At 51.6% G+C, this 10,789-nt stretch overlaps 1 protein-coding gene across 8 annotated transcripts; it reads right to left on the bottom strand.

Moving 5' to 3' along the window:
- Positions 1-5,339: 5,339 nt before the first annotated feature.
- On the bottom strand, positions 5,340-9,657 carry LOC112896272. 8 transcript variants are annotated; one of them, XR_003229410.1, is made up of 8 exons: positions 9,247-9,656; positions 9,007-9,129; positions 8,751-8,903; positions 8,358-8,524; positions 8,099-8,275; positions 6,179-6,391; positions 5,860-6,098; positions 5,345-5,650 (listed from the first exon to the last, which is right to left on the bottom strand). XR_003229410.1 is itself a non-coding variant. In XM_025964196.1 (7 exons), exons 4-7 carry the CDS (start codon positions 8,213-8,215, stop codon positions 5,590-5,592), a joined length of 630 nt encoding a protein of 209 aa, XP_025819981.1. In that variant the 5' UTR covers positions 8,216-8,275; positions 8,358-8,524; positions 8,751-8,903; positions 9,247-9,648; the 3' UTR covers positions 5,349-5,589. The 8 variants fall into 8 exon arrangements, 6 of the variants coding, with proteins under 6 accessions (XP_025819983.1, XP_025819981.1, XP_025819980.1 ...); XR_003229409.1 differs by having other exon boundaries at positions 5,344-5,650; positions 8,751-9,129; positions 9,247-9,657; XM_025964196.1 differs by lacking the exon at positions 9,007-9,129 and having other exon boundaries at positions 5,349-5,650; positions 9,247-9,648.
- Positions 9,658-10,789: the final 1,132 nt, after the last annotated feature.

Genomic DNA, 10,789 nt, shown 5'->3' with positions numbered 1-10,789 from the left:
TGCCCCAGGTCGGCAGGGCCGCACCGTGCCGCCGTGCCCGGGTCAACAGATGGCTGGACAAACCGCGCCACCGCCCGACGGGCTCGGTGCTAGCCCCCGCCGGACGCAACCTCCCTCCCCCCTGCGCGCGGTCCTCCGCGCCCCCCACCGCGGTGGTTGGCTGGTTGCGCGACCCGACCCAACCCGCACCCACCCACCCACCCACCGCCCCGGGGCCCCGCGCGGCAGCCACAGCACGTCAGCACCCGCACCCCTGGGGAGGAGCAGAGCACGCTCGCCCGCCCTGCCGGCTGCAGGACGGCACGCCTCCGCCTCAAGCCCTCGACCACGCCAACCAGCCAGCCTCTGACGGCCGGGGCAGCACGCGCGGGGCGCCTTTTCGCCTGGTCGCCTGCTGCCGCCCCCTCGTCTCTGCCACCGAGCTGCCGTCCTGCGCCGCGCGGGCTCTGCCGCTGCCCGGCCGCTGCTGCAGCCAGCAGCCCAGCAGGCGTAAACCTGACCGACCGGTTACATCACTGCGCCGTGGCATCGGCACGCTAGTACCACTAGAACGTGTCAGCGGCGGGGCAGCAGCGGCATCCGATGCTTGCTGCTGCTTGCCAGTGTCCAGTGAGCTGAGCTCCCCCGTCGTGCCGCCCCGAGCAGGGTTGACACATGGTGCTCTGGAATCCGGAGTCTGGTGGCGGGCGACGGGCAATCTGCTCTGCTCCACCCGGCGGTTATTCTCCATTGGCACAAAGGCCTACTCACTCCAAGCCGGAGCGTCGCTGCGCCTGCTCTTCGCGCAGGACGGAGGAAACTGGAAGCGGCGAGCAGGAGCAGGGACGGGAGGAGCAGTGGAGCTCTAGTTGCCGCCGGTGCGTGTCTGCCACAGCGCTCGCGCGTGGCGCGGCAGGAGGGGATCTCGGTCCACGGTCTTTGCCTGCCGTGCCGTGCCCTGCCCCTGCCTGCCCCGCGCCTTTCGCTTTCTCGTCCTTTCTCCCGTCTTTTTTTCGCGTGTTCCGAGGCGCCTCCGTCCGGTCTCCGCTCTCCGGAATCCAGACGTCGGACAGGTCGACGCAATGATTGAACCGCCAGCGAGCCCGCAAACGCCTCGCTACGAGCCAATCCGTATGGCTAGTTGGCTGATGGCTTCCTCCAGTGTTTGTCGAAGACCAGCCGGAGCCGGAGGCCCGGAGCAGTGGGTGGTCTCTCCGACTCTCGGTGAGACGTGGAGCCCGGCGGACGGGTGGCGGACGACGGCGACGACCATTGGCTGAAGCCTAGTGCCTGGTTGCCTGCAAAGGATCCTGCGCCTTTTTCTACGTGCTGTTCGTCCTGGGCCCTCGTCGCGTCACCGGTCTCGAGCCGGGGCAGGTTGCTATAAATTTTTTTTCCAATTATACATTACAACTCAAACCCTGGCATCGTAGCACTCGCATGGCCTCAGGGTGTGTTTGTTTTTTAATCTAAAATTTAAGAATATCACATCAAAAAAAATCTTATCATTTAGAAGTATTAAATAAAATCTAATTACAAAACTAATTGCAGAATCCCAGGGCTAATTCGCGAGACGAATCTAATGAGGTATATTAGTCCATGATTAGCAGATGATTACTGTAGCATCACTGTGGCAAATTATGGATTAATTAGGCTCATTAAATTTGTCTCGCGAATTAGCACCTATCTGTGAAAAAGTTTTATAAACGGATTTTATTTAATACTTCTAAATAGCAAGATTCTCTTTGATGTGACGGGTCTAAACTTTAGAGAGGAGGAAGCGAACACACCCTCAGCTTGCTACTTGCTACAATTGTCAGAACTTCCTGTACATTTTTAACATTAACTACCACTGCTGGTCTATAGACGATTACGGCTAATGCTATTGCATCAGTGATCTCTGCTTACTCCCTCCATACATTACCGATATCTAAATAATTTTTATTATATATCTAAACATAGCTTATATCTGAATGCATATGCAAAACTAGAAAACCCTAAAATTTGGAAAATAGGAAACACTGTTACGCCTAGGCCAATGGCCGGCCCACGTGATAATACAAGGAATCACAAAACCAAACCCACCACCTACCCAGGATGGGCCATATTCCGAGCCCAAATTGACCCTCCGGCCGTCCCGGCCCAATCTGATGCTCGCGACCTGCTCTCCGAATCAAGGTCTCGCAATCGCCACAAGAAGAAACACTTGACCACGTGCGTAGACACATTTTCGCTCGATTTTTTGCAGGATCTTTTGCTTGCTTGCTCAGGTTCCAGCAGTAGAGCAGACAAGAGCAACAGGCGGCGTGCATACTTCCAAGTTCCAATCCCCCCAGCTCTCCGCTCTCACCTCATCTCAATCCGGATCGAACCCGACGGGTATAGTTGGCCATTCAGGCCACCCGGTACGGCACGGCCTGGGCCCGACTTGGCCCGGCCTGATTAGGCCCAGCCCGATTAGACCCGATTAGCTAATCATGCCGGGCTGGGCCGGCCCGTCGTGCCTGCCCGTTTAGCCCACGTAGGCATGTCAACCGCGCCGCTGCTCTTGCACAGCTGCGTCGCCGCTCCTGTATGCGCCGCGCAGGGAAGCAAAGTGGCCCGCTGCACCGCCGCGTGCGGAAGGGTGGCAGTCGGACTCCAGTTGTGGCACCGCATGGGGAAGCAAGACGGACCACGCCGGCCAAGCCGTCGCGTGGGGATGGGAGGGCGGGCGCCGCTGCGTTGCAGCCATGCGCCCGCTACGCCACCGGGCCCGAAGGGAAGAGGGCATGCTGTTGGCCGTAACACCGCTGGGAAAGGGAGGAGGGACGGCCGCCACAGGCAGAAGGGAGGAGGGCTGGCGCCGGCCGCGTCACCGCCGGGGAAGGGAGGAGAGGCGACTACCGGACTGGAGGTGGACTGGGAGGGTGAGAGGTAGGGTTTAGAGGGAAAAATGAGTATAATATATATATATATATATGGGCTGAGTGTAGGAAATTTTGGTTGTGGACTCTCATCATGCTCCTGGGCCTAGCAAGGCGTGCTCGGGCCGGCCCACGTGCCTGAGCGGGATGAGGCCTTAATCGTGCCGCGCCGCGCCAAGCCAGTCCGCGTGCCGAGAGGTCGGCCCAAGCACGGCACGAGACTCGTGCCAAGCTGGCCTGGGCCCGATTAACCTCGTTCCGAGTCGGACCCATGCCGGGCAAAAAGCCGGGCGATGGGCCGGCCCACGGGTCTCGGGCCGGATGGAAAACTATACCGGCGGGGACGCCGACGCGAGCACCTCGTCGACGGAGAACTCGAGCAGGCTGCTCTTCTTCATGTTCTTGCCGGTGGAGTGCCAGTGGCGGCGCTCCCGGCCGGCGAGGTCGAAGCAGTCCTTGCGGTTGTCGAAGCGCGGGGAACGGATGCGGTCGACGAGGCAGCGGAAGGGCTTGCAGGCGTAGGCGGACCAGTGGACGGAGCGGTCGGGCGGGGTGGACCAGAGCGCGGCCGGGAGCGGCGGCGGGTCCGGCGGCGCGGCAGGGGCTCGCAGCCGCGGAGGAGGATCGGAGCCGCTGCGCGGGGAGCTCGTCGTCGGGGCAGGAGCCGTTGACGGGGTACGGAATGAAGGACGCGAGCAGGCCCAGGAACGCCAGGCACGGGTGGCCCGCCGGCGGCCGCGCGCAGCTCCGCCGTGCCCCAGTTCGGGTTGCGCCCGTACGGCAGCGCGTGCGGCCCCGCGAACTCGTGGAACTCCGGCGAAGAGGAAGGTTCCGAGGTTGGAGCCTAGGAGGAGGAGGACGTAGAGGAGCGCGCGGCGGAGGGGGACGCCGGGGGCGGGGTCCGCGTACATACGCGGCCACCCTTGTGACGGACATGGAAGGAGCCGATCGAGCGTGCGTTGCCTCTTCTCGATGACGCGCTTGGTCGGCGCCGGAGCAGCAAAAGGATGGAATGATGTGCGGTGCGGGCATGGATGGGGTAGTGTGTTTTCGACGCGATCTCTCGGATTTCTCCACAGTTTTGCTCGCGATCCGCAAGCGCTTGGTTTGCTGGAGATCGAGCGAAGCGACAGGAGGAGGGGGCGGGTCGTCGGCGATCTCGCATGGCGTGGCGGCGGCCCCCGGTTTGCGGCGGGTTACGCCGAGGATGGCCGTTTCTCCCGAGGCGGTCACGGTTGTTTTTATGCATGTGTAGTAGTGTGGCAGACATTTTGGTGCCAGGTGAAAAGCCTTGAAGGTGAGCTTGGCGTGGCCACGTAGTAGAGGTGTCTGTCGGTTTCAGAGTATCTAATTTCGAGGTCAAAAGAACCTGGAACACCACAGCAGTTGATCGATCTCATCCTCAGCCATGCAGACCTCACGCTCCATTCCTGTATTAACACTCTTCGTCCCATAATAATGTTCGCTAGTCAACTGGGGGGCAGCGCAGTAAATATACTTATGCTGATAGTTATTAAGTACATGATGTTGGGGGATGTTGTGCCGTCAAACAAGGGGTGAGTGCAAAAGAAGAATAAATAAAGGCAGTAAGTACTTCATCCACTCACAAATACCCCTTCTTTGACTGAGATCCAATCAAAAATTTCAACCATTAGTTTCCAAAATATCCGTTTTGGAAACGTAAAAGGAATTGTGTAAACTTGTTTTGGAAAGTACCTTCGGGGTTCAGACTTCAGAGTCTCAATTATCTATTAGATATTATAACTATATGTATTCTTATAAAAAATATAAAATTACACATCAGAGACCTCCAAAGATCAAGGGCGTCAAGTATTATGACTGAGGTTTAGCCATTTTAACTACATTGAACTTTTCAAGTATGCCCACTTTTTAACTATAAGAACATAGAGGAAGTAATCCTCGCAAAAAGAAAAATATAGCCGTAGTAGTAGTAGGTTCAGCTAGCACATTAAAAAATGGTCTTGAACAAATATAATGCAAATAATCGCGAACACAGCACCAGCGCACAAGCCGACGCACTGCGTTGAATAATCTTATCGAGCTGGTACTGAGTAGTATGGCATAGTACTTCTGTTTCTTTTTTCCAAATGAAATGTACAAACTTCTTACATGACAGATCAGAATGTCTCTTCTCGATTTTGGCTATGGATTGAAACCCTGACGGAATCTGATCTTCGTTAATCCTCCACTTTTATCCTATTAGTAGAACACGGGCATCCAAAGTGTTGGACACTCGTCATACTATTTCTACACGATTGAAACATAAACGGAACAAAGCGTGACTGTTAACTCGATACGAGTACTCGACTCGTATGCACAACGATCCTACAGCCAAAAATACTGTATTCAGATGTAGGTACAGAGCTAAATGTTACAAACGTAATGCCATTCAAATCCTACGTGTTCCAGCAGTCAGATTGTGATCCCTTCCATGCCGAATAGACAACGTTCTTAATTGCCAGCATAATCAGTAGCTTTTAGAGCAACAACCTCATTCCATAACTATTTAACAGGATAAAATAATTGAGTTCATTACATAGTTCTTCTAGCTCTCACTGTAGGCATTCCCGATACGCGCAAAGTTAGATGATCTACGTTAGCAGAAAAGAAACATGCAGAAACGTAGACAGCAGGCCAAGCCTGAACTCTTAATTCTTCTCGATAGTGTGCAGCTAGCTTCCCATCAGGCCAGGTTCGCCTCCAGGAACATGCACGTCATGATTGGCCTCCTCCACCGGCTCCATCTGCGAATTCAGCTTTGCAGCAGCTTTATTAACGATCCGCGGTGCAACAGCAACAGTGCTCTGACCATTGCTCAACAAAGTAGGTCAAGAATCAGAGCCAAATGCATATAATTAGCCCAAAAATCAGTGCCTAGAAGCCAGTACACATTGAATTGCTATAACAAACATAGCCAAACACAAGGTTCATTAAACCACCTAAATCAAATTACCTGCGTGGGAGCTTCAATCCCGTATCTCCAACCAAACTGTTTGGTTCCCCCTCACGCGTTTCTGCACTTAGCTGCATGGCCTCCTTGACCAAGGTACGCAAGCATCTTAGGGCCTTAGTCCTAAGATCACAAGCCCACACAGCTTCTTTGTAGATTGTCAAAAAGGTGTATTTTTTAAATTCACCTTCATATTGATGTGCATCACCTCTCAGTTTTCTTGCCTCATCCACTAACAACATCTAAAAGAACACTTTGGCCCATTACTTAAAAGTTACAGTCACAACTCACAAATGCACAGGGAGAAGACTAGAAGATTTACCTCTGGAGAGTTACCGAGCTCGATTCCTTCTTCAGGGTAGCATACCAACTTAAGAGCAGTTGCAAGTTTCATACAGTTCCACTGTTCACAATTGATTTTAGATACCTTCAGAAGAGATCGTCCACCTCGGCGCAAGATTTCAATGTGTTTCCTCCTCAAACAAAAGTCGAATTCATACACACAGCATGTCATCTCAATTATAGGCCTATTAATCTACATACAAGGAGCATTGATTGTCATGGTGGTAAGACTACCACCCATTCCATTCACCCATAAAAAAATGCGAATACATTTTAAAAAATAAGATGGAGTCAGTAAATGAGAAGGAAACAGCAATATTTGAATATCTTAAAAGAAACAGCAATGTTTAAATACCTAGCAACTAGTAGCACTACAAATAGAAGAGGAAATAGTTCAGTCACAGTTCAGCATATAGTCAAGAAACAAAGTCTATCTAATCAAAATCAATACCTCGAATTGTCAGATTTTACTATCAACATCTAACCAAAATGACCACCAGATTAATCTTAACAGTGGTGTCAAACAAAAAAAAAGGCTACAACATATTTCCCAGGGAGGTAGAGGCATCAAATTGACATATGCTGCTCTTTGGCGGGCAGCAGGTCAACCCATTAAATAAATTGGTGCCACACCTCATGGATCTGCTCATCTAAAAGGAATCAAAGGCAAGCCAAAATACATAAAGGAATTCCTTCTCTCTGCCTGCAAGGATTGGTCAAGCTGTTTGGCACTCATCTACTTCCGTCACAGAGCTCAGCGAGCACAACAGCATGGACGCGGAGCAGCCACACGGTAAACTCAGGGGCTGGAGGGGTGTTTTATCACGGTAGGTGAGGATTCCTGGGCAGTGTTGGCGCGCCTCGGTCGATGTGGCGCCAAAAAGCTATGCTACACTTTCCGTGGTAAAAAGTAAGGAATTACACATAAGAATTATGCTCGTCTTCAGATGGATTTTGCGGGATTTCTGTATGTCGTCAATTGCGACAAGATCATTGTGGGGTAACATGTCTAAAAATAGTTTGCGAGTTATTAAGTTTGTGGATTATAATCGGTCAAGATTAGATGATATGGTGGCATTGGATTGGAAAGAAGGAAGTTTAGCACTAAAAGACACCGATTTGGTGGTCTCGGAAGGAAATCGATTCCTCAACTCCGGGGAGAATTGACTGGTTGTATCTTGCAATGATTGTGCGCACGTGCTATTTGTTGTTTGTGTTATCTTTAGGAGCCTTTCTCATAGTTCAGGTGCGTATTATGGTGCACAAAACTGAAGATTGATGTAGTCTTCTAAGATCAGTAAAGCTTAGCTTATCAAAAAGATCCCCCATGTTCTTGTAAAAGGAACCAGATGTCTTATTTTTAGGTTTGATCATACTTTTAAAATTAACACATAATTTACGTTACCCATGTTACACAAATTCAATATGTGCTTGAGAAGACAAAATAAACTGATTTTGAGATTTAGAAATAACAATTGCTTACTATCATTCCTAACTGTATATGTGCAATGAATATTTGGTTCCTGCTATACATTGATTTAGTCTAGGCATGCTCGAGGCTTGATCACTTAAAGAGCAAATCAACCTAACTAAGTGCCAGACGTTATTTGGCTTGAAGCACGTAACTATTTTGCAGTATTGCACGAAGGAATCAGAAATTTTCTCGCGTGTTAGGGGGGGCATGGCCCCTACCGACCCCCCTGGCTCCGCCAGTGGGCGAGAGGCCTTTGTGGTTGTGGCGAACCTAATTATATTTATCAACCAAACACCTACTAAAATAGCTGTGACAGGTTATGGACGGCCCCCCAAGGGCCAAGTGCAAACTTAGAAAGTGGAAAAGCATACAGGGAGCACTAAGCTGAAAGTATTTTATCTCAAGCTCAGGAAAGGAAGATCTTACCATCTCTGGCTTAACATAAATGTTGTGACGATCCAGGACCATTTTCATTCCTTGACACATCTGTGGGCGGTCCTCATCAGTCAGGTCTGATTTTTCATCAGGCACCATACTCTTCATGAGATTCTTCAGGCCCCACAACACTTCGATCTTAGCATCATTAAACAAGCAATATATTCCCTGAAAATATCCACAACAAAATTGGTTCCAAAATTGTTCACAGGCATAATAAAATCAAAGTAGCAAACAATGGTGCACTGACCAGCTTTGCTTCAATGATTGTTTTATAAGTAGCATTTCCAACAGCAAGTGTCTGCCAGGGTTAAGCCACTCCTTGTTCATTCCAGCGAGCTGATCACTAACACCAGTTTGAAGAGTAATTGCACTGGCCTTCTCCTCAAAAACTTGAAAATCTTCTTGAAAGACAACCTAATAAAGAAATTAACAAGGACAAGCATGTCAGGATGTTTTGTGACACTTCAGTACCTCAACAATAATTACTGAAATAAGAAACTCCTCGGCAAAGTGTGCCCAGATATCCTGCAGGAGATGGCTCCGAAAAATTAGGCTGATGACAAAGACAACAAAGGCAGGCAAGCACATTGGTAAAATAAAATTAAACGAAGGAATAACAATTAACAAAGCAATTAAGTACCTCCAAGGCATCTGAGCGAAAGAGTTCTATCCCATGATAACTCAATAGCGCAAAGCCTGTAGGAGTCTCAAACAGCAGCAAGATCACCCCATGATTGCCCAACCACTTAATTGTGAAGACACGAGTCAAGCAAAGTTAGGCCAGCAGCATTAACTGTGAACACAAAGTCAAGCAAATTTAGACAAGCAGGATTGATTAAAGCAAAAAACAAAAATGGAGGCCCCTCAGCCTGAAGGAACTGCCACAGCCGCCTAACCACTGCATCGTCCCCTTCAGATCCGCTACCAACAACACCATCCTGCCCTTGGTCCTCCACCTAATTCCGGGCAACACCCGAGTTCCGATCCCTAACTCGTCAATGGAAGCGGGGAAGGGGCCTCTGTGCAGTCGAATCCCAGTTGCTTTCTTCAGCATAGAATTCGCTTACTACCCCCAGTTTTTCCTTCCGGCGTGGTGGGATAAAGCAAGGATGAAGGAGATGGAGATGGAGGCTTACCACAATAAATAATGGGCGTCGTCTCCCGAGGAGGGGTAGGGGGACGGAGCCGCCGCCGCCGCGGTGGCGGCGGTCGCTTGCGGCGGGGCCGCGTCGCCCCATCCAGCTCCAGATCCAGATTGCGATGCGAAAGGCAAAGGCAACTGAGGAGTTGCGGCTTCGTACGTCGCGTCGCACGTGCGGTCGTCGTCCTGCCAAAAGCCATCGTCTGCCGTCGTCCAGCTGCTCCAATCGCATCCTTGGTCCGATTGATTTCGCTCCGCTCGCTGCGAACGCGTCCCGCGGCCGAAACCATATGGAGCGCCCGGATTTTCGTCATCCCGCTCACCTTTCCTGGCCGCAATTTGCGCTTCACGTCCTCCCTCAGTCAGAGCGCACAAACATCATGCAGAGGAAACCACCCTTCCTTCCTTCCTTCCGCATTAAGATCGGAAGCAAAAAAAAAAAAAAAATCCGCCGCCGCTTCTGCCTGCCCTACGTCCCTCCGCCCGCCTGACCTGTGATCGGACCCGGCGATCTCTGACCTAGAAAAGCACATGCCACGCCGACGGCGCTGCCTGCGCTGACCAGCTGCATCATATTCGGGGACGACGGCGACCGTAGCATCATATGGTCGTGCATGCACCTTTCCTTCCTCTGCTTTTGAACATGCATGCAGAGGAAGGCCGTGCTCGTCAATCTCCGGAGCCCGGCCACCGCAGCTCGATTGGTTCGACGGTGAGTGCCCCCGCACCACACCCTCCTCTCACTCCCCATGCTCTAGTATGCGAAAATAATTAATGGCCGGAGCTGCTGCCGCCCAAGGCTAGTCGCACCGCTCCAGGGCTAAATGAGTCTGGAAAAAGGGCATGCTCCACACGGCGCATCGACCTTCCCAGGTTTCTTCTATGAAATGCTGCGGCCGCATCTCCTGGTATTTCGATCTGCATCTCAACAAAATCAATAAATAAGGCCGACGCGAGAGGAGAGGCTGCTGCGGTGGAGAGGATAGCGTTCGTCTCCACCAACGTTGGATTTGCCGATTTACTGTAGCGAACGGAAGCATCCAGTGTCATATATAGATCCGCGGTGTGGGAGTTTTATCGGTAGACTTGCAGTTCAGTCGCGTGTAGCGATCCGCGGTGCGACCAGCCTAACTTCCTAGGGCCACGGCCATGGCGGAGAGCACGAACAGCTGCGGTTACCTCCTCCCTGAATCCAAAGCATTGGCCCAGTTCCACGCCTAGGCCCATGGGCCGGCCGACGTGACAATACAGAAAATCAGAACCAAACCCACCACCCAGTATGGGCCGTATTCGGAGCCCAAATCTACCCTCCGGCCGTCCCGGCCCACTCCGTTGCTTTCGAGTTCCGACCTGCATGCTGAATTTACAGAACTAGAAGACCACACATACACCTCTCCGAAACATCAAGGTCTCGCTGTCTCGCACACGAACAAACACTGCGCTACATCCAACGCGTCGACACGTTTTCGCTCGATTTTTTTTTCAGAGGATCTTTCGTCGGTTGAGGTTGCAGATCCGACAACAGCAACAGGCGGCGC

The sequence above is a fragment of the Panicum hallii genome, chromosome 6 (genome assembly GCF_002211085.1).
Source record: "Panicum hallii strain FIL2 chromosome 6, PHallii_v3.1, whole genome shotgun sequence".
Taxonomy (NCBI): Eukaryota; Viridiplantae; Streptophyta; class Magnoliopsida; order Poales; family Poaceae; genus Panicum; species Panicum hallii.
Note: the sequence above shows the minus strand (reverse complement) of the source record. Positions and strands in the feature narration are given on the sequence as shown.